General features: G+C 33.1%; 2 protein-coding genes across 5 annotated transcripts; both read right to left on the minus strand.

Annotated features, from left to right (window-relative positions):
- Window positions 1–1,851: 1,851 nt before the first annotated feature.
- Window positions 1,852–3,329, minus strand: LOC121254716 (FCS-Like Zinc finger 5-like). The gene is made up of 2 exons (XM_041154857.1): window positions 2,847–3,329; window positions 1,852–2,360 (listed from the first exon to the last, which is right to left on the minus strand). The coding sequence occupies exons 1-2, from the start codon at window positions 3,164–3,166 to the stop codon at window positions 2,195–2,197; spliced, it is 486 nt and encodes a 161-aa protein (XP_041010791.1). The 5' UTR covers window positions 3,167–3,329; the 3' UTR covers window positions 1,852–2,194.
- A 7,473-nt stretch (window positions 3,330–10,802) lies between these two features.
- Window positions 10,803–17,231, minus strand: LOC121254717 (rust resistance kinase Lr10-like). 4 transcript variants are annotated; one of them, XM_041154861.1, is made up of 7 exons: window positions 16,868–17,229; window positions 16,281–16,513; window positions 16,031–16,084; window positions 14,988–15,023; window positions 12,650–12,691; window positions 12,438–12,470; window positions 10,803–12,175 (listed from the first exon to the last, which is right to left on the minus strand). In XM_041154861.1, exons 1-7 carry the CDS (start codon window positions 17,071–17,073, stop codon window positions 11,061–11,063), a joined length of 1,719 nt encoding a protein of 572 aa, XP_041010795.1. In that variant the 5' UTR covers window positions 17,074–17,229; the 3' UTR covers window positions 10,803–11,060. The 4 variants fall into 4 exon arrangements, with proteins under 4 accessions (XP_041010795.1, XP_041010793.1, XP_041010792.1 ...); XM_041154859.1 differs by having other exon boundaries at window positions 12,438–12,467; window positions 16,281–17,231; XM_041154858.1 differs by having other exon boundaries at window positions 16,281–17,231.
- Window positions 17,232–22,992: the final 5,761 nt, after the last annotated feature.

Genomic DNA, 22,992 nt, shown 5'->3' on the forward strand with positions numbered 1-22,992 from the left:
ACATATATCTATAAAGAATATTATGTGTACAAGTTGATTGGAATTATTTAGGTCTAGTACTTGATAACAAGTTGTACTTTTATGAGTACAAGGGAAGCAAAAACAAACACACACTACGTGAAAAACAAATAAATAAAAACCCTCTCGATCTTAGGACTATATGCATCAATGTTTGCGAGTTATGAATAAATCCCACTTTGGCAAAATTAAAAGTATAAATAAAAATAAAATGATTAGGGGTATATATTCTTGTAGCTAGGCCTTTAATTGTATAAAAAACAAGTCGTATTTTTTATTTATACACTACATATCATATTTATTTTTAATTTTTTTAATTTCTAAACTAATAAAATTTTTCTACTCATCATCTATATGCCATACATTTGAAAAAGGAAAAAAATTTTTAAAAATTAAAAAATTTAAAAAATTATGTGTGGTTTATGAATATGAGTAGAATATTTTTTGGTCTTATACCATATGAAGAAAAATGATATTTATAATTATAGAGTGTATAAGTGCAGTGCAATCTTTTTCAAAAAAGTGAGTAAATATGAAACTCACATAAAAAAAATTAATTTTTTAATAGTGAAATCTACTATTTTTTAAAATGATTGCGTGATCCTTGCGCACTCCACGACTGTCTGTATCATTACTCCCATATGAGACTATAACTTGTCAAAAAAATTCATGCAAACGAAAAAAAATAAATTTTATTATTTATATTTACGTATTAACATATAACGAGTTAAGAAGTTGTTCTTGTCAAATTACTTATTAGTACTCTTATTTATTTTCAACAATAAACGAACCAATTTGATCAAAAGCATAAAGAAAAAAAAAAAAGTAAAAAACATAAAATTTGAGGATTTTTCTTTTTCCCCGAATGAAAGACAAAGTTCAACACAGAAGTAGTAATATTACCCGGATGGCTGTGAAAAATTTCAAGAGCCGGTAAAAGAAACAAGCAAGATAATAATACCGGTGGTGTTGCTCAACATCAACAACAACTGTGTTTGTCGTGCCCACAGCTAGTGGAAATTATATATACATATATACATACATCGGGCATTAATGTAGCTCTAACATCCTTGTCACCCACTCATTCATCTATACTACTCCCAAAACACTCTGATTTCTCTCTCTCCACCCACGTGGCGATGTCATGTCAGAAAATAAACTACAATCACGTGGAGCCCGCATGCCGCATGTGGCATAATCATGTGGAGCCCAGCAGTGGGCCCGCATGACAAGAAGAGTGGGGACATTGGTATTCGTAGGAGTGGTCCAAAGTCCCACCTCAAGCATACTCCAACCCCCCAATCAGTTCAAAATCCCCAACAAAAAAAAAAAAAAGAAAAAGAAAAAAATCTAGAATAATAATAATAATTAATTGAAAAAAATTGACTACCCCAGTCCCATCCAAATGAATATCTTTCCATTTCTTTCCCTTGCATGGTGCGAAGTGGGTCCCATTCCATGCAAAGCTGACTCGGCCTCAGATTCCTTCCCAAACCCCTCACCATGAATTCCTCCCATGGCCGCTAGCAGAATCTTCTTACCTCTCCCAAATTTTCTTTCTTATTCTCGTTGCTTTATTTAATACATAAGACATTAGACTTTTTCGTGTATTTTATAAACATATTTATTATATATATATATATATATATATTTCTACTTGCTTGTTTTCCTTTCTTTTAATCTTTTTTGTTGGCCATTTAATTAATGAGAAACCAGATACCCTTCTAAACGACGGGAATCTCTTGGAAACCAGTGCCATTCCATTCGTGCTTCGATGGATATTGATTTTCTCACCAAAAGTAAGCATCATTCACGTAAAAAAGAGACTGGAACTTGTAAAATATGCAGATTTCTTCCATTACTACAAAAGGCAAAACACAGGAGGGCTGGATAGAAACTAAACTATATGAAGAATTACAGTCTACGTACAGATCAGTACTTCTCGTTCATGTATGCGTACGTACGTCTGTATCCACATAAAAGTAACTGCTTCAATCCAAAATCTGAAAACCACCCAACCCCTGTCCAAATCGCACAAAAAAAGATATCTGCAACCCCTGCTCTTACTCTCTCGCAACATATTAATATTTCTAGTTCTAGCTAGCTTATACGTATATGCAATATCATATGCTGTATATCAGCAGGAACAAGGGTTGTGAAGGGTCGACCGGCGGCGCTACAAAGCGGCGACGGTCTCGCCTTTGGTGGAGATCACTTGGGGACGTGCGGGAATGGACGGCGCTGCTGCTTCTATCTTGGAAACCAATGAACAGTTTTCCATTCTCTCATCTTGATTCATCTGTTGCTGCCGGCACTCCAGACTGCAGAAAGCACTGTCACCCCTATAAACAAACATAAAAGGTATCTATATATTAGCATGATCTTCCAGAAGTTTTTCAAGCTAATTATAGATGAACAGGTTTAGGACTTTTGAAGTTTTTGTGGTATATCAAACGTAGACTCCGAATTATTTGGAACATAAAAACTGTAACTTCCACATGAGAGATCGTTATGAAATTTTATCAACAGAAAATCCCGGAAAATTATGGAACAAACCGTCTTTAAACAGAAACTCAAACCCATTTAAGGATCGAATATTGAATTCCAAGCTCTCTGATAACAGACATCATACGAAAATTATTCCTCTCTAGCATATAAATACGTACAGTAAGCTAGCAGTCTCCAATCGACATGGGATTACGCGCGCGTTGAAAAAGAAAAAAACAAAAGAAGAAAAGATTGAAGAAAAATGAAAAATGAAAAATATTCAAGTAGCAAAATACGCAGAAACTAATAACCCAAAAGAGAGAAGCGGGGAGAGAGAATACCTATACATGTAGATGTCGCGACCAGGGACCAAGCGGCGCTTGCAGAGGGAGCAAGACCTTAAGAAGTGAGCGGAGGTGGTCTCGACAAACTCGGCCGAATTGCGCCTAAAGTTTTTGGGTGAGACTGTGGCCGGCAGGAACCGCTGGTGATCTAGCCCATCATGACCGGGGTTTCTCTGGAGATTGAAGGGGTTCTGAGGATCGGACTGTGCAGCAGCAGCAGCAGCAGCGCCGACGCCGGTCGTGTTTAGATCAAAGGTCATCTCCGTCATGCTCGTCGTCCTTTTCACAGGGTGGCGTTGCCTCTTCCCCAGCAACATCTTCTCCTCTGCGAACAACTTAAAACTCTACAATGTTGAAACAAGACGAGAGAGAGAGAGAGAGAGAGAGAGAGTGGAATGTCCAAATGGGTGGTGAGAGAGATAAAAGAAGAGCCAGAGAGCCAGGAGTGAATATGGACCGTTGATTTCCAGCCGATGCTCGATTTTGCATATGATTAGAAGTCACTCCACGTCATTCCTCCAGTTCTTTATTGCTATATATTTTCAATTTTACATTTAATGTGTAAATGGAAGCTTTGGATACTTTCAGAGCTCCAATGGCAGAGGTGTCACTTTGAAGTGAGTGTTATAACTTATAGGCCACCCAAATGTTGCCACGTCACTGAATAAACAGTACAAAATCCACCGCATTTCGTGCATCAATTTGACAATGTGGCAATTTTCATTTTTTGCTAGTCATTTCTTTTTATTTATTTTTAATTTAAATCTCAGTTGCAAATCAAGTGAAGTAATTTTTGACTCAATATATAGGGCTTAATGATTTTTCTATTGGCTAAGGAAACAATTATGCACAAATATCAAAGTTTTGATCAATTTCTCTCACGGAAACATTAGCCTCATTTTGATGATCAATTCATTTCAATTTATCTCAGCTTATTGTTAAAATTTTTTAAATTTCAACACAAAATATAATAAACAATTCAACTTTTTCAAATTTTAAAATAATAATAATATTAAAAAATAATTTTCTAACAATATTTTATCATTTCAACTCAACTCAACTCAACTCACTTCAACGTCCAAATGTAACCTAATTTGAAAATATTGACTATATCCATGTATTTTGTCTCCTAAGAGCATTAGCATTGATCTATACATATGCATATGCAAAATCACCTCTTTTACATATCCACTTTGTCATTGAAGCAAAATTCTCACATTGGCTTATGCATATTTAAAACAAAATAATAATAGAATATTATTATTTTATTATTATTAATTTTTTGCTAAAATCAAATTTTTTTTATATATATATTTTACAATAAGCATCCACTACATACATTTGACATTAATAATACAAATGTAATAATAAAAAATATAATTTTTTATATATTATATTAAAAATATAATAAAATGAAAAAAAATATAATATATTATAATAATAAAATGAATGTCCAAGTGAATGTTTGTTGTGTTGTTGAAGAAGAGAGAAAAAGAAAGGATTGTGAGAGAGAGTGAAAGAGAGAAATAATGATTAAAATATGATTTGTAAGGTGAATAGTAGTTATTCAAATTTGGATAAGCATTATTCATAGGTAGTTAAATATTTAGATATGCATAAGTCAATGTAGAAGATTTTAGGGTCATATTATGCAAATATGACTTTACATATGTATATGCATAGACCAATACTAATTCCCTAAGCTATTATACAGATCATATGTAAACGCACCCAATTATTTTTTTAACGCTTTATACAAAAATATTTTAAATAAATTATATTTTTATAAAATCATTTAAAAAAGTAACATCATTTAATAGAAATATTCTCATTTTAAAATATTATGGTGTGAAAAATTGTGAAAATAATTATATATCAATACTTATATAAATATACACACTTAGGTCCCGTTTGGACAGTGAAAATATTTTATTTCATCTTATCATTATAATTTTTTAAAATTTTTATAAAAATATAATAAACAATTTAACAATTTCAAATCTTAAAATAATAATAATATTAAAAAAATAATATTTTAATAATATTTAATTCAACTCTCATGTAAGACTATCTCATCTCATTATACATACCGCATCTTAAGTTTTGTTTATTTCAACACTCGTTAAAAATAGACATGAATTTGCATGTGAGAACGTCATATTAGATCTAAAATATCATATTGTGAGGAAAATGACATGCATATTGTAGTTTAAAAACAAATCAATGATTTTGACCTCTCCCGAACAAAAATAAATGAATAATATTATTGATGAGAATATAATCTTTTTTATCGTTTGTATCGAACTCATTTGTCAGTTCTAGCGGAAATTGTAGTTGGCCTTCGTATAAATTCACCAATAGGTAAAAAAAAAGATAAAAAATAAAAAATAAAAAATAAAAATAAAAGTATTATTTATTCACGATCAGGAAACGCATTTCCAGCCAATTTAAGGTTGAAGACAAGGGTTGCAGACCGACCGCCACTTGATTGGCAGTATGATGGGTCGTTCTCAGGTTGCACTGTCTGCCTCAATCATTTATATACATAGTGGGTTCCAGCGCCTGGTCTGCCCACTTGCAGTACTCCAACCTGTTTGGAATTTTCGATATTTTCAGATGAAAAATATGATTAAAAAAAGATTTTTCAAGTACAACACTTGTGATTGAATCTGGTTTTATAATTAATTGATGTTTTAAATTGGTTTTCTTAATTAATTAATGCTAAATAAATTGTTTAAAATAATTTGTTTTTAAAAACATGTTTGGACAACACATGATTTTAACACACCCGTCGACACTAGATTTGATATATATCATCGATATTAATGTAGAGACAGATTTAACAAGATGAAGAGCAAAAGACACCCCATATAAATTTCTCAATATCAATGTCGGCTAAAAGTACTGGTCCCTCGCATGAAGTTCCCACCAGTACTTTAGACTTTAACGGCTGCTCTCTTGATTTCCTGTTCACTTTTGTTTCACTATCAGTGATTCGGTATTGACTATTGACCGATCATTTAATTTCAAAGTTAATAAAATTTGATAAGAAAAAATGTAATAAAAGTTAAATAAAATATTATTTTTTAATATAATTATTATTTTAAAATTTGTAAACTCTATACACTTTTATATAAAAAAAAATATTTTTTTAATAATAAATTTAACTTTCTTTCAAATAGAGTGCACGTGATTTATATATCATAAGACTGTATCTAACATTACTTATATTATTGATGTAGAATCTTATGATATCAGTAATATAAAAAGTATTAATATTTTTAAACTTTGTTAAGAATGTTTTAATTCAACTGTAAGTACATGAAATTTAAAGATAAGAGACAAGATGTGGTTCATTGAGAACGTACATATTGGAACATAAATAAGAATCGAATTAGAAGGGAATATATGCAGATTTGCGTGATTCCAAAAGATTTTGCAAGCATAATTTTTAATAGCTTTAATCATGGAATTCATATCCATTGGGGCTTACTTTTCATTAGATATGGTTCAATACATTCATTCATCAGCTAATTAGCGTCCTAACGCATTCTAGCCCTACAAAATAAGGTTATAGCATTATATAATATTCTTACATAAAGTTCACTGGCCTTTAATGTTTATCTGTTTGTCTATGAAAGGCAAAATTAAAGAGACACCGAAAGTGGAAAATAAAGAATCACCCAACACTATCATGAGGTGTTCATTTGTTCGTCCTAATTTCTTTTTTCTTTTTAATACATTTTTATTAAATACAAAGGCAGTAGAAATGACAAGGGAGAAAATCCCCATGGAACATCTCAAACATTATAATATTAAAAAATAAATTTTTTTTTTTGATAAAAAGGATCTCATTCCATTCATTTAAGAGGACATACAACTTTGACTTCAAACAACAAGTCAATTACAAACGTTAATAGAATCTCAGTACACTATTGTGACTGACATGGTCTAGTCCAGACGACTTATCTCTAAAGACCGAAGTCTAAGAGATAGCACACCTCTGTTCCCAACAGACTTCACAGTAACCAAACATAAAACTCCATACCCAACTAGGTTGAGTATGGAGAAACCAAACCCCAACATCACCGACTAAGCGGAGGGGGGACAACACCCTTCAGACCTAAGTTCGAAGGGACTAATGTTTTTGGGTTTTTTTGTTTTCTTGAAAATAAAGACAATGCATAAATAAATTACATAGATAAAATACTGTAAAAAGGGAAAAATAGTGCACAAAAAATGCCTCGGAAGGAAAAACCGACGGTCGGTCTTGGGAGATCTAGAGTCGCCGGTTCGGGAGCTGCCGCGCGTTGCAACGGCATAGAGCTCCTTGGTGGCGCGTGAAGGCCACGCGCCGACGAGCTTCGGAATTTTCGTCCCGCGCGTGTAGGCTACGCTGCACTCCGGTTGGGGCCGTGTTCGGTGGACGTGTAGATCGGCGGCTGGGCAACCTCCTTTCTCTCATTTCTCAAAATTCCATAAACTATCATAACTCAAACCATTTTATTATTATTCACAAACTATTTTACTATTATTCACAAATTCTTTTTATCTTAATTTAGTCTCCAAACATTCACTTGGCATGTGAGGCTCATGCGCCTTACTAATATATTGAAAGCATCTAACTAATCATTAAATATTTTTTTTTTGGGGGGGGGGGGGGGGGGTTAAATTAATATTAATGGCTATATGGTGCTCCCCGAATTGATCCAGCTCAATAATGACGACTAAATTGCAACCACTTCAAAGTTATGAGGCCTACTCATGACTAGACCTCTAAGTTTACCACTTTATTCTCGTTTAATTACATAGATGAAATGATAAAAATTAAAAATTCAATAAAATATTATTAAGGAAACGGAAATAATTAATATTAATGGCGATATGGTGCTCTCCTAATTGATCCAGCTCGACAATGACGACTAAATAGCAACCACTTCAAAGTTACGAGGCCTACTCATGACTAGGACAGCTAAGTTTAACACTTTATTTTCGTTTGATTATACAGATGAAATGATAAAAGTTAAAAATTAAAAAAAATATTATTATAATATAATTTTTTTATATTATTTTTATTTTAAAATTTAAAAAAATTAAATTGTTCATTATATTTTATGTGAGAATTTAAAAAAATTATAATAATTATTTGAGAAACGAAATAAGACCTTAGACTTTGGAATCTAGGCATGTGAACAGGCTTACAGTTTGAAGATGAGATGTCTATTATCTATGGCTGCAAGTTGTTTCTTCTCAATAATTTGCCGAGAAAACGTTAAGCAAAGTGGTTGCTTAGGAGCTTCGAATACCTGGCTAGCTAGCTACACATTCACATTCAGAATTGCAGATATATACAAGTTGCTTCTCCTACAATGACCCGTGAGACCAAGCCGTGTGTGTGTGTGTATATATATATATATATATATATATATATATATGCACCTACTAATCACAACCAAAATATCTGGCTGTCTACCTTAATTTGTCGATAGTTGGGCACCCATTTAGCAAGCCAAGCATGTTATAATATATTTTGTTTAAGAAGCTAGCATAACAATATCTTCAATGCTTACACACTATTGGGTCTGATTTTTAGATGGATATAAACTACTAATTTTCTATGCATCTCATGCTGGAAACATATATGATCCAAACTTATACAGGCCTGAAATTCAGGAATGATAATCTGTTTGCTAGGCTGATCTTTTGAATTCCTTCGGGTCTGTATATCTTATATATATGTTGATGAAGATTCTGCAAATATGTTTGGCTGTCTCTAGGATTTGTACGTGTGCAATGTTAAAGTGGAGAAAATTATGAGATGATCTGGTTTTTGTTGCAGATGTTCCCGCTCTAATTAAGACCTCGTTTTGCATATTGTTCTTTTGATCGATTGATACATTATATATACTCAAGAGAAAGATGAACACATTGGCACTTATTGCACCAAAAGGCTATATCATTATTTGTCAGTTTTTCCAGCTAAATGCTTCTGATGATGTGAAGAATAAAGAACTTGGCCTTGAAAAGAAACCCTAAAAAAAAAAAAAAGGAAATAATGGAGTAAAGTAAATAAAATATTGCAAGTTTGGTTTCAGTTGCGATCTCATTATGTCAATGACGAGTATTAATGAAAAAGATCAGAGAGGAATTTTAATTGTAATTTCTTGAGCAATCATTGATGTTTCCCACCAAAATGAGCATGGCCAAAACTTTAATGATGTCCTCAAAAAGGATATACGACCACTTCATTTTCTATCAACTCCACTTGGTTTGTTGCTCAAGTATCATGTGTGGGGTAAATTAATGGTAGGTGAGGACAACAAGCGCATCATTGAAAGCAGCTAAAAGCTTCTCTCGTCATTGTGTGATTCACTATCATGAACTTCAAAGCATTGGGGGCCGGGCCCTTTTAAATTATATTAATTTCTGTTTGGAAACTAGTAAAATTTGGACCCCAAATCGTTTCCCACGAAATTTCTGCTTTCCGCCACTATTATTATTATGTACACAAAATGTCAAATGCAGTATATAAGCAAATTGGACCTTAATTAGAGGGGCCTACGTACTTTGAGTAATTAGTGAGTAAATCATCAGCATAATAGGAGAATAGCTTTAGTTACTAAAAATAAAGAAGCCCTACAAATTAACAAGTGTGTAAACTAACGCTTGATATAACCATTCCTGATCATCCACTCCAAACTCCAACGGTTGTTCACGTTTCTAAGGGTACAGCCAGTAAGCCCACCCAAATGTTGCTTGTCGATAAACTTCAAGTTGGGCCTTGGCAAATCTTTGGTATTCCTCTTTTGATGCTCCTCTAACTTGCCACTCAGCTACCCATTCACCTGTAACTTAACAAAAACCAAGTCATAGTTAATCTATGTTTACTTTTGATTTCTTTATGTACAAAATATCATTTGCATTAGCCTCTAGCTAGAGGGAAGAACTCTCTCGGGTCACTTGGTCCTAGCCGGTTAGACAGAACCAATAAGCCTTGGAAGAGCGCTTGCAGACTGCATCATGACCAGCCTTGAAGTACTTGTTTAGGCTCTCTAGAGATTCTCTTGGAGAGGCTCATTAATGAGTTCGGTTGCGTAAAGGCTCGGGCTCCTTGCGTACCTATATATGTAGAAGTCACGAGATACAAATATAAACAAGGTCAAATAGTGGAATGACCCATGACAGGGCAACCGACCTTCAACATTCTAGCTTGCTATATTTCTACACGTCTAAAGTTTGCTTATTTCAATTTATAAATTTCGGTTTCATTGAATAATTAATGTGAGATTTGGTATTCCTCTGCTGCAAGTGAGGCTGTATTAATAAAATACAGGATATAATTCTTTTTTGTTTTTAGATAGTCAATGTGTGATTTATACGAGGTATCCATGTGATTTATATAATTCAAAAGGTGGGGGACTGAGGTGTTTCATGTCAAATTTTAACATGAATCGAATACTTATTCATGGGTGCAGAAACTGTAGAAAACTGAAGCTTCTTGCTTTCTGCTTTGCAAGCTACTTTAGCTAGTGGTGACCAAGGTGGCACATTCACAGAAATTATATTAATAAAGAAATGAACAAGTACAGGAAAGCAAGATTACCTGCGGGATGAATCTATTGGATGCTTTGATTCGAACTCGGTTCGAGCCATTTGGTTTTCTTATAATCTCGATTAATGTCTCTGATTTTCCAAGTGTTTTTGCCACGGCTACTACATCGATCCCATACCCATTGGTGTCCCATTCCCATTCCCATTCCCATTGGCATAGAAAATTACTTAAAATATACCACATAATAAATGTAGCTGGAAATGATAAGAAAATCTAAGATGGGACATTACAACATTTCTCGCCGGTATATATATAAAATTTCTTTGTTTTGGACACTACAACACGTTGTGCCATCAACTTGAGTAATTATTAGCTAATTTCAGGGTATGTATATATGATACTCGAAATATAGTGTCTTTTTTGGTTAAAATGCGATTGAGTGCCAAATATAGTCCAATCCAATATACTAAAGTGGGAAAAAAATGTCTAATACCAACTGAAGAATAGCATCATAACTTTCTGAAATAAAACTTAATTATAAAAACATAAAGTATCTTCTATATTCTACCAAATAGGAGAATAGTAGCTTAGAAAAAAAAAAATAGGAGAAGAGTACAGTTGTCTCCATGCATGTCAAGACTTGGATGCTAGCTTTTCTTTTAGGAAGTTGATGGAAAAGTCTGACTTGACAGACAATCTTGACTTGAATTATCTTCACAACCTTTGATCACTCTCTCTGGCGATGATAAGGGAGGCCTAGAAGGTATTTGTAAGTGCTCAACTTTTCCTTCAAGCATTTCTATAACTTTGTTCATAGAAGGACGATTACTAGGATTTGTTTGTATACACCATAATGCGACAATGATCATCTTCTTAGCAATCTCTTTTTCCTCTTCTGTGGCACATTCTATTTCAATATCTTTTCCATCATTGAATTGATCATACACCCAGGAAGGAAAGTAAATCTGGCTTGAATGTTCTGCAAAAGCATTTATGTTCTTTCTTTTGCCCACCATTTCCATCAACAGCATTCCAAAACTATAAACATCAGCCTTGTATGAAATACCTCCAATGTTTTTGTAGAATAATTCAGGAGCCATGTATCCCAATGTTCCTCTTGCAGCAGTCAAACAAATAGTATTGTCTTCTATCGGATACAATTTTGCTAAGCCAAAGTCAGAAACCTTAGGGGTAAAATTCTCGTCAAGAAGGATGTTGTGAGGTTTGATATCGAAATGCAAAATTTGCATGTCACATCCTCGATGTAAATACTCAATCCCACGAGCCACTCCTAGAGCAATATTATATGTTTTCTCATTGTCTAGGAGGATACTTTCCTCCGACGAAAAAATATATTTATTTAGAGATCCTTTGGGCATGAAGTCATATACAAGAGCACGCTTTGATCCATGAACGCAATAACCAATGAGGTGCACCACATTAACATGATGAATCCTTCCAATAGTTGCCACCTCATTGATAAAATCTTGCCCATTTGTTTTTGACTGGCCTAGCAATTTTACTGCCACAAGACATCCACTTCGAAGTGTTCCTTTAAATACTGTGCCATATCCTCCTTCACCCAATTTTTCCCTAAAACCTTTGGTCATCTTCTTAATTTCTGAGTAGGAGTAACTTATTGGCATGAAGTTATTTTGGCTTTGTAGAAATTCTTCAATAGTGTTGTACATGGACAAGTGTCTCCTTCGCCATTTATATATCAAAAATGCAATCACAAATGGAGTGCCTAACACACTAAAAGGCACACGCCAATCTGGAAAGGAAATCACAAAAGTAATTATAAGAAAGGGATCCTATAATTGCAGTACTAGTACTCTACCTGTTGTCACTATTGTGTTATATTTAATCTGGAGTGCCTAACACCCTTTTAAATTCTTGTGGTTAGGAACAATACTATTTCTGTTTAATTTTAATTTAATATTATGTGTAACTATTTTCTTGTTAATTTCATAGTTTAAGGAACTATTTACTGAAACAATTAAAAGAGATAAAAAGCGAGAGATAAAGATTCTTACCGAGCAGTAGTCCAATTATTATTTCTGTTACTTCTGCAAAAGTTGTTATAAAAAATATTAATCTCTATTAAAATTTAGCCAAGAATTGAAGTAAAAGAATTCATGTGCAAACATGCATGTTTAGAATGCATTCATCGTTTGAGATCCACAAAGCAAAACTCATCCAATTATATATTATACATCTCATATCTTTCTGAGATATAAAAACTCACCAAAAAATAGCCAATATCGTCCTGCGTTTGGAATGAACCGACCTGGTTTGACAAATCAACAATTAACAATCAGGCCATAATGTGATATTGTGTCGGGTATTCACCAAGAATTAAGTTTCATGATCTTAAAGATAAGTTCAACATTAACCCTCAGAAGCTCAATAATGGCACTACTAATTAATCAGAATTGGGGAATAGAGGAACGTATAATAGCATAGGAGGGAATTAAAATAGGAAAAGATTAAAAGGATAAATTATAGTACGTACAATCATGTATCTTAATTAAGCTCTGATACCATGTGAAGTCACTACTTGTATATCTTAAAAGGTTAAACTGATAAGAAAATGTAGATTTAATTATTTATATTCAGTAAAATACTTAGTTTGACATTTGAGACATGTCGTCTTCATATTCGCTAATTGATCATTGATGAGATGATAAAGAAAATAATGTTGGTAATGAAATCATTGGTAGCCGAAACATCAAACTTGGAGGTATGATCAACAATGGGTTGATAATAGGTCAAAGTCAACAAAGGGCTAATAATAGGCCAAAAGATTAAACCAACAATGGGCTACATATGACGTTGGTAAACTATAGAATCAGAATTAAAAGAATAAAAATGGAACTGTGACTTCAAAGAATACTCACAACAGACTAAAATCTAATATAAAAAATGCCCAGAGCTAATAAAGATACTTCAACGCAGGAATTTGAAATGAAACATAGTTGAATGAAGAAGAAAATCTTGTGAGAGGCATGACTGACAGAAGAACTTTGAGTTTTTTCTTCTTCAATCTTTTTTTTTTTTTTTTCCCTTGGCTAGAATTTGAGTCCTTTCAATTATACAGCAAAGAGGAATCAGTACTAGACAAGTTAGAACACTTCTAAAAGACTAAAATGGTAACAAGTTATGTTCGATTTCAATACATGATGAGTTATGTTCGATTTGGTCCGCTTACATGATATTATTTAGTTGGTATACTATTTCTGTTATTGTATTGTTTCTAAAAACCCTGAGGCATTAAATTGATTTTGTTATGTTTTGATTTCTGGCCTTGCCACATGATATAATAGTGGCATCTACCCTGCCAAGAGATGTAATAGTGGTCTCTAGTCCTGCCACTAGATAAAATAGTGGCTTCTATTTTGAGTGCAATCATTTCGGTGACAAATTGACTTATGTTCTTCTTGGCCATTTGCAAATACACAACCCTGCCATGAGGTAAACTTGGCCTCTGTTTTGAGTGTACTCATTTTGGTGGCAAAATAATGATTTATGTTCTGCTTGGCTAATCACAAATATGCACAACCCTGGCACAACGGTAAAGATGGTCTTTGATTATGTTTCAGATGTTGTTTCAGTATCTTGTACCTAAGGTCTTTTGAATATATTATTATTGTAATGAAATGCTTCTAAAAAACTACAACTATATTTTGGGAAACTCTTTGTTTCTGCATTATATAGCTGACTTATGTTTACACACTAGTATAAGTTCGCTGCTTACTGAGTCGGTGGACTCACCCCTTTATTTGCACCATTTTTTTCAATTGACTTTGATGGTTGTGACAGTCGGAGTAGATGGCATGTGAGGATTATAAGCGAAATGTGAGATAAGTGTCAAGTGGCATAAGTGGATTTTTCTAAGTTAAGAAAATTTTTGCGGGTATTTAGTTTATTATACATGGAATAATTTTTGCAACATTTAATTTTAGAGGACTTTTTGTATTTAAGTTATTATTATAGACTTTAGGTTAAAGGGTTCACCCCAGATGCAGGGGTGTGATAATTGGCCTTTCAAAGTTTTCGTTTGCATTTATTTATGTTTTTAGCAATTCTATTTCTTGTATTTTATTTTATTATTCATAATCACAATATCTGTTGTGAATGTGACATGTTTTAAGTGACTTCATAGAATTTGATCAAAATGAAAAGACAGTTAAAATGTGACATGTTAGCTTGTGTGACTGGAGATATATAACACATCAATAGTTATATATATATATTATATAAATATATAATACTTTATTTATATAAGTAATGTTAGAAACTTAGATATAAGTCTAGGACAAGCAAGTCTAAGCTGGGAGGAATTAATATATGCACATTTTATGCCAGGAGAAATCATTTTCTGTATATTAATATATATATATATATATAATATGTATGCATATATATATATATAATATGTATGCATGCATGCATGTGCATGTGCATGTAATTAATATATCTTATATTATCTGCAAGTTTAAACTATTTTCATGTTTATTTTCTTAAGGAATGATATGTTACAAGACGAAACAGAAATAGATGAGAGAGATCCATAATATTCTTACCGATGGTCCATCGTCCAGTATAATAAGCTGGGACAACTGCAGAAAAGAAATAAAGCCAAGTGATCTGTTAATTTATATAGAAATCTGGCTCAACATCCAATTACATAAATTTCAAATTACTAAATATCACTCAATATAAGACCTCTTTACATGTGGGATCTATAATTTTTTTAAACTCAACACCTCTTTATACGCGGGACCGACAACATTTTTCAACTTTTCAAAAATACACTTAAACTCATCTTAATATCCAAACACATCTAAACTCATCTTAAGTGGCTCACACAAAACTCACTCCACAATTTAAACTCATTATAATTTGTAAATAATCCAACTCATCTCAATTCTACTCAACATTCAAACGTAGCCGAAGTAATCTTCAATTTTCATTGAAGAGGGTAAGCTACTTATTTAATAAATTTGAAATTTGTCCTTTTATTTTATTCATTGTTTCTGATATGGAAAAGAGGTCTAATCCAGCAGTTTGAGATCACTTATGCCCACGCACAAGGTTATACGTACCTAGCTACCTTGTGTTACTGTTAAGGATTCCTCAATCTGAAATTTACCGTTTAGATTATCTTCTTAACGTGGCATCACTATATAGTATCATGTGGTTAATTTTTAAAAAATAAAAAATACAAAAAATAGATTCAAACCAAAAGTTGGGCATCTGCAAATACAAAAAGAATAAGACTGAAATTCTAGTTTTCTTCACCCATTTTGTGTTTGTATTTTTAATTTTTTTTAATGAACCATGTGGCATCACATTGTAAGTCCACAGCAAGAGATCAGTCACATGGTAGTGCCCTTTTTAGACGAATTAATTTTTTTAGCTTGAAGTTTCTTCGTAAATCTGAAAATTGTCCTTTCATTTTGTTCATTTTTTTTCTAGATGTAAAAAAGGTTTAATCCAACAGTTTGAGATCACTGATGCCCGTGCACAAGGTTATAATACGTACCAGCTTGTGTTACCACCAATCAATGATATATTATACATCATCTAACATCTTATAATATATGGAGATATATAGAAAACTCACGTGCATATATAACTTTTGACAGAGCTTGTAAGAAAGTAGCGAAAGTAAATCGGCCTGCATGGTTTGACAAAAAATAGTATAGCATTAGCGTGTGGAATCTTCAATTAAAAATCAGGTCATTATATATAATGCTAGCTCATGATCAGAACTCCGGCATATAATTATTGAACCTGTATATATATATATGTATCCCTTTAAGTGGTGAAATGGAAATTAAAATATATATTCGGATCACAAATTTATTACTCACCGTTGCAATGAACTTGATTATCATAAGAGAAGTAGCAACTATCGTATCGGCAGCTTCCACAATAAAGTCGGTACCATGAAAGCTCAAAACCATATGAGAATACATTGTGGAGGTCTGTACACGAAATATTATCATAAAATCCTCCGTACGTTGCCAGAGACATTTGCTCTATCGTGCACGACTCCTCCACTTCCATCACATTCGCTCCACTACGAGAAGTGTGATATATGTACCTTTTGGAATATTGAGATAAAGAGGAGTTGGAAGACGACCCAGATCCATTCTTAATATTAGAATTACAATTCGTTAGAGTCACATCCAAATTGTAAGGGAAAACCGAAGTCACTGGCTTTCCACAATTCGTAATAACCGCAGCTTCTGAGAAAGATGGATCCAAGACCCGAGGCCTACTGAAATTACCATAGTTTAGAAAATAACGAGGGATGAATGAGTAATTATCCTCCTGAATACCTGCATCTACAATTCGGATTGTGTAGTTGGTGTAATTGATTTGGCTTACGTAGTATTTACTATCATGTAAAGATAACGTCAACGTATGGTTGTTGTCATCACATGAGAGCTCAAACCTTCGGTCTCCGCAGTTCGGTGGATCCCCTTTTAGTCGAAACGGATAGCTGATGTTGGGGATATTGCCACAGGAAGAAGGAGCACAGAAGTTATCATGAGTATCATTAAGACTAGAAGCTGGAGGAAGAAGCTGGATTAGGACCAGAACAGTTATAAGGACCCTGAGTCCAGCAGGCCGGAAGAATGTCATTCCTGATCTTTTCATCAACAATTAACAGAGAGCCAGAGAGGGAGATAACAGAAAGAGAGAGGATTAGGAGATCTAGAGGTCGTGGTTTCCACAGCGTCTGTAGACAAACATTCAGGTACAGGAGGAGGAGGAGAACTAAATATAAGCCCGCGTTCATGTTCACAAGAAGAATAGCTAGAATTGCATGGGTTGACGGAGTCAATTGTGATTTCTGTGAGAGATGAGTCCAAATTAATTATTATTGGTAGTGGAAAGTGGTTTGTCGGCCAACTTGTTGACTACGAAATTATATAGATTGCGACTGCTCATGATACAAACAACTTTTTAATTTTATTTATTCAATTTTACAAATTTCAATGCAATATTTATTTTAAAAAATATTTTATTCAACTTTTCCTATCTCATAATTTTTAAAAATCTAATCTAACATATTTATATAAAATATTTTTCTACTATTTATAAAAGACATCCAAACATATCTTAGAGATTGTTGAGGATAAGTAATTTTTGAGAGTTTTTTTTTTTTCCTTTATGATTTTTTGGAATGGTGAAACATCCCAGAAATGTTTACTGTGCACAAAGATGATGTCGATTGTGAGAGATGTACGATTAGCCCCACTTCGCGCTGTGAGAGAGCCATTGTTTTCTCGAGTCTCTCGTGTCGTTTTCTCTCGATCAATATCATTTCTCTCGTATAGTTTGACAATTTAACAATGTTAATATTTGAATTATTTAAAAATTAATATTTGTGATGGATTATTTATAATTAAAATAATTATTTAAGATAAAAATAGATTATTTAATAAAAATAATCATTTTTATAAAAAAAAACTGATAACAAATAAATTTTTTTTATAAATATGTGTTCTTTTTTGGACAGAACCATCCTATAAATAAAAAACTGCCACTTCAATATTTTACCTCTACAAAAATAAAGCCTACACTTTGTCGCATCCACCCGTCCCTTCCTTCGACGGAAACACAACCCCTCTACGCGTGCATCACAGAATTCGTCTCAGGAGTGTCAACCACGCGTCAACCCCTCTACGCGGTCGGACTCACTTGAGGTTTTGTGAATTACACTAGCATCTGAATTTCATTTGGGTGTCATTTCCAAGAAATATTAAACACTCTTTTGAAAGCTTTGATTTTGAGTGAGAATGAAAGCAATAAATGAGGAGAAGAAAAGTCGCACTTTCCTCCCTCCTTCTACAGCCCGTACCCTTCATGAATATTTTTGGGATTTGAGTTTTTAGACCAAGTGATACGTTAGTTTAAAAATGAGATGAAATAATTTTAAATAAAAATTAAAAATTAAAAAAGTATTATTAAAATATTAATTTTTAATATTATTATTATTTAAAAATTTAAAAAAATTTAATTGACATTTAAAAAAATTAAATTATTTATTATATTTTATATAAAAATTTAAAAAAATTATAATAATAAAATAAAGTGAAATACTTTCAGAATCTAAATGAAGGATAAGGTTGTAGCATTTTGATTGAGGGTTGGGTTATTTGGATTCGTTATCTGGTGCTTGTGCTATAGTTTCAATTTTTTTCCTTTTTATAGAGATTTTGAAATTGAGTATTATCTCCTAGCCTTAGTTGGATTTTAAAAAAATCCGTAGTAACTGTTCTAGTAAGCATTACCGATCAAAAACACAAGTTTAGAAAGTACGGCAAACATGACATTTCTGATCACATGAAATTTGGTGATTGGTCTACAGTGATATTTTTATTTTGAATGTTACGCAGGAAACTGCAGGACATTAATTTGATGTTAAGAGAACGTACGTCCTAGCCATTAATTAGATTAGTTTGTTATGCTATTTTAGCCGCTCGTTGTGCCCAAGCTGGTGGCCACCCACGTGTACGTAAGAATTAACAATAATTCGTTCCAACGCTTTTAAATGGATTTTGACAAATTTCGTTTAGAAAAGCTTATACTCCTTTCGACACGAAAATTTTTCTTCCCAAAATGAAGAAAATGAAGATATGGCAATTTTCCGATTGGAAAATTTAGTCCTAAAAGGTAAATTTTGTTGGAGGGGCTTTGTCCAAACAGTTTGTTTTTCCAGTTTTATATTCAGGGGCAGTTCAAACATTTCTTTGATCTTTCACTCTTAAGAAAACAAAAAGTACGCAAAGAAAGAAGACCAAATTAAAGCCACAAAACTGCAAGATGGATAGAAGATGAATTAAATAAAAAAAAAACTAGAGTGAAACAAAACTATCTCTTCCCGCTGGGAGGCGTAGTGATGATGTCATAATTAAAGTACACAAATGAGGAAGGAACAGATTACAATTAACTTAGACTTTATTTAGAAACACAACTCATTTTAATTCATAAAATGAGAGAAGGTGATTTTTATAAAAAATAATCTTTTAAAATGAAGGGCTTAGATGCAAAGAGATCAAGTTACAGAGACCCTAGGCCTCTCAGGCAAAAATCCAAAGCGGGCTTGAAATCCAAGCTGAGAGATCGTGTATCGAGCCCACGACTATAAGCCTATAAGCCTATCTAGAAAGATTTTGGCACCGAGCTTGGCTATGCCAAGGATCTTACCTCGTGACTTGGTGACCTACCGAACCCTACCATAAGGTACAGAGTAGACTACTGCTGATGGATGTAGGCAACTGGACATGTCCAATAGTGGGCACATTAAGCCCGAGACAAATCGCATTCAATGTATGTCAGTTAAGCCAGCACGCAATGACGTGCTGCCGATGGTACGTAGAATTGCTCGATCATGTCCTAACACCTTGCCACAACAGGAGGGTGGCAATTGGTCTGATCGAGCATGACCTGACACCCCACAATCTCCCTTAACTATCTGAGTATGACGCATTATCATGATAGGAGGGAGTGGTAGTAGGTCTGATCAGGTACGACCTACTTTTTTGTTGAAAAATTGAATGACAATCACATGATCACATTCTTTCAACCTAGTTTACACGCTTTGCCATGTAGACTTATCACTTATGTTTGTGTTATAAAATTCTCAAAATTCTTGAAATTTTTTAAAAAAATTATAACTTTATTATCAAATATTACTCGAACATAAAATAATTTTTAATTTTTTAATTTTAATATTTTTATCTAATTAATCATTACTCAATCACCAAAACTAATACAACTAATTTTACAAATTTTAAAATAAAAATAATATTAAAAAAATTCTATTTAAACAATTTTTTAATTTTTACAAATACCACTATAATACTTATTTTTAAAAATACTCTCATTAACTTTTTCTTCTTAACTTCTCAAAATTCAATAGAAATATATTTTTTTAAATTATTTGATTATTATTCATAAAATTTTAAAATATTTACCTAATCAAAAACATATCTTTGAAGATTGTGGAGTACTTTTTAGAGACCTTCTCTTGACTTTTTGGTATGGCGATTAGAAATGTTTTCACATGCACAGAGATGATGCCGATTGTTGAAGACTGACATTGTGAGAGCCGAGGCAAAATGACTATTCGTACAGGTTTATAGGGCCAACTTGTTTCCTACTAAATTATATAGACTCGACCCTAGTGAAATTGCAGCCAATTACCATGTCAGGCTGATTCACGATTCACATGAAGAAAAGAAATTAGCTGTTAATGCACTGTTTTATACACGCTTACTTAATTATTTGTTCAGAAATTGGACGCGAAATGCACGATCACATCCTTTCAACCCAGATTACACGCACTCGTAGTTACGTTTGGACAATGAGATAATTTTAAATATTCTGTAAATAATAATAAAAAATAATAAAAAAATAATGATAAAATATAAAAAAAATAATAAATAATAATAATAAATAATTAATAAATAATAATTAATAATAGTAGACACTAACTAACCCTAATGGCGAATACTAGTTTGAGGCTAGGACACTTCAGGGTTAGTACAACGAATGGGATATTCATTCTAACTTTTTCTTCCAAACTTTTCAAAATTCAATAAAAAAATATATTCATTCAAAATATTTCACTGTATTATTTATAAAACTTTGAAATATTCACGTATTCAAACATGTGATACAGGATGAGTACTTTCGAGATATTTCTCTTGACTTTTTGGCATGGCGAAGCATCCAAGAAATATTCGCCCATGCACAGAGCATCATGTCGATTGTTGAAGACTGACGTCGTGAGAGGAAAAATGCTAAAATGACCTTTCAAAATTTTTACATAAATATAATAAATAATTTAATTTTTTTAAATTTTAAAATAAAAATAATATTAAAAAATAATATTTTAATAATATTTTATTTAATTTTTAATTTTTAATAAAATATTTCATTTCATTTTATTTAAATTGTATAAGCATACAAGACCTTTGTTTGGTCAGGCACAGATCATGTTTGAGAGTTTTTCTTTTGACTTTTTGGCACGGCGAAGCTTCCAAGAAATGTTTGCTCATGCACAGAGATCATTCTTTCTGCTTGAAAGTTACTGTTAGGATATTTTTATTTTTATTTTTTACTTAATGATTCAATAAATATTTTTTAATAATATTATATTTTTTATTTTTTAAATATTAAAAAAATACATAAAAAAGAGTAAAAAAAAAATAAAAAAAAACAACTAGTGAGAGCCCAGCAGGAACTGCTAACTGTGGGAGTAGCACCGCCCGATGTTTATTAATGGCAAAGCATCCAATAACTCAAATGTTTTATTTTTTGGCTTGGCAAAGCATCCGTGAACTATTTGCTCGCAGATAATATTTAAGTTCGATTAATATATTAATAAGTTAGAGGTGTGTATATATATATATTTATATGTATGATTATCCCATTGTGTATATCATGGATTTGTATCTAAACATTACGGATATTTTTTTTTCTAAGCAAATTATGGGTATATTTGAGAGTTATATGATACAATAATCAACATGATAGGAAGCCTCAACATTCATCTCAAACTAGTAAATACAATACAAGACAAATAAAAAAAAAAAGAGGGATCTGGAGCTAATGATATGACCATCACCCATTTCCCACAAGGGGAAGCTACTTGAAGTGGTTTTTGATACAGAGCAAAAACAAACTGTAATACTGTGACTGGAAGTTGCGGTGAAGTAATGTGTGCTGCATTTCCCTGGTCTGGACTGCCTGCTAGAGACTTCCACTATCACTTTTCCACGATCTTTAGTTAGGGGAAGCAAAAACATAACAAGATAGAAAATTGGAGAAGCACCAAATCGTAGGCGAAAGACTTCCACTATCTCTGAGTTGAGATATACTGGGAATTTATTTTCCTGGTGTAACGGGCATCAGAATCTTTCTCATAGTTAGGCTCAGCTTGATCGTATTATGTTAAATGTGGTTGGCATGGATGTGTTCTCTGTTGCAAGCTTCTAGTACCTGGCACGTACTACGTCAGACCATGCTCCGATGGTTAATAACTCGGAGAGGAGCTCAGAGCCTTACAGATTGGCTAGCAAGCTAAAACGTTTAAAAGTTGCTCTGAAGGTCTGGAACAAGCAGGTGTTTGGGAAGACACATGCTTATATTGCTAAACTGGAAGCATGAGTCCAGGGGTTAGAAAATAGTCTGCAAGAATTTTTTTCACCAGACATGGAGTTGGATTTATTGGCTTCACGATTGGAGTTAGAGGTTTGGATGGATCGGGAAGAGACACGCCTAGCCCAATAGGCGAAGGAGACTTGGTTGCAAAAAGGTGAGGCGCATGCTCGGTTTTTTCGCGCTGCGAGTAGGAAGAATAGGTTTTTAATTAAGAAGATGAGGCTTGGGGATGGAACTTTGCTTACCTCTCCCGAGCAGATCCATGTGGGTGTAATCGATTTTTTGCCAATTTCTTGGAAGCTCATTCGCATACAACTCTCCCAGCCTTGGTTTGGTTGATCCTGTTATTACCGATGAGGAAAATCATGGATTGTGTCGTATTCCGTTGCAGCAAGAGGTCTA

The sequence above is a fragment of the Juglans microcarpa x Juglans regia genome, chromosome 3D (genome assembly GCF_004785595.1).
Source record: "Juglans microcarpa x Juglans regia isolate MS1-56 chromosome 3D, Jm3101_v1.0, whole genome shotgun sequence".
NCBI classification, from domain to species: domain Eukaryota; kingdom Viridiplantae; phylum Streptophyta; class Magnoliopsida; order Fagales; family Juglandaceae; genus Juglans; species Juglans microcarpa x Juglans regia.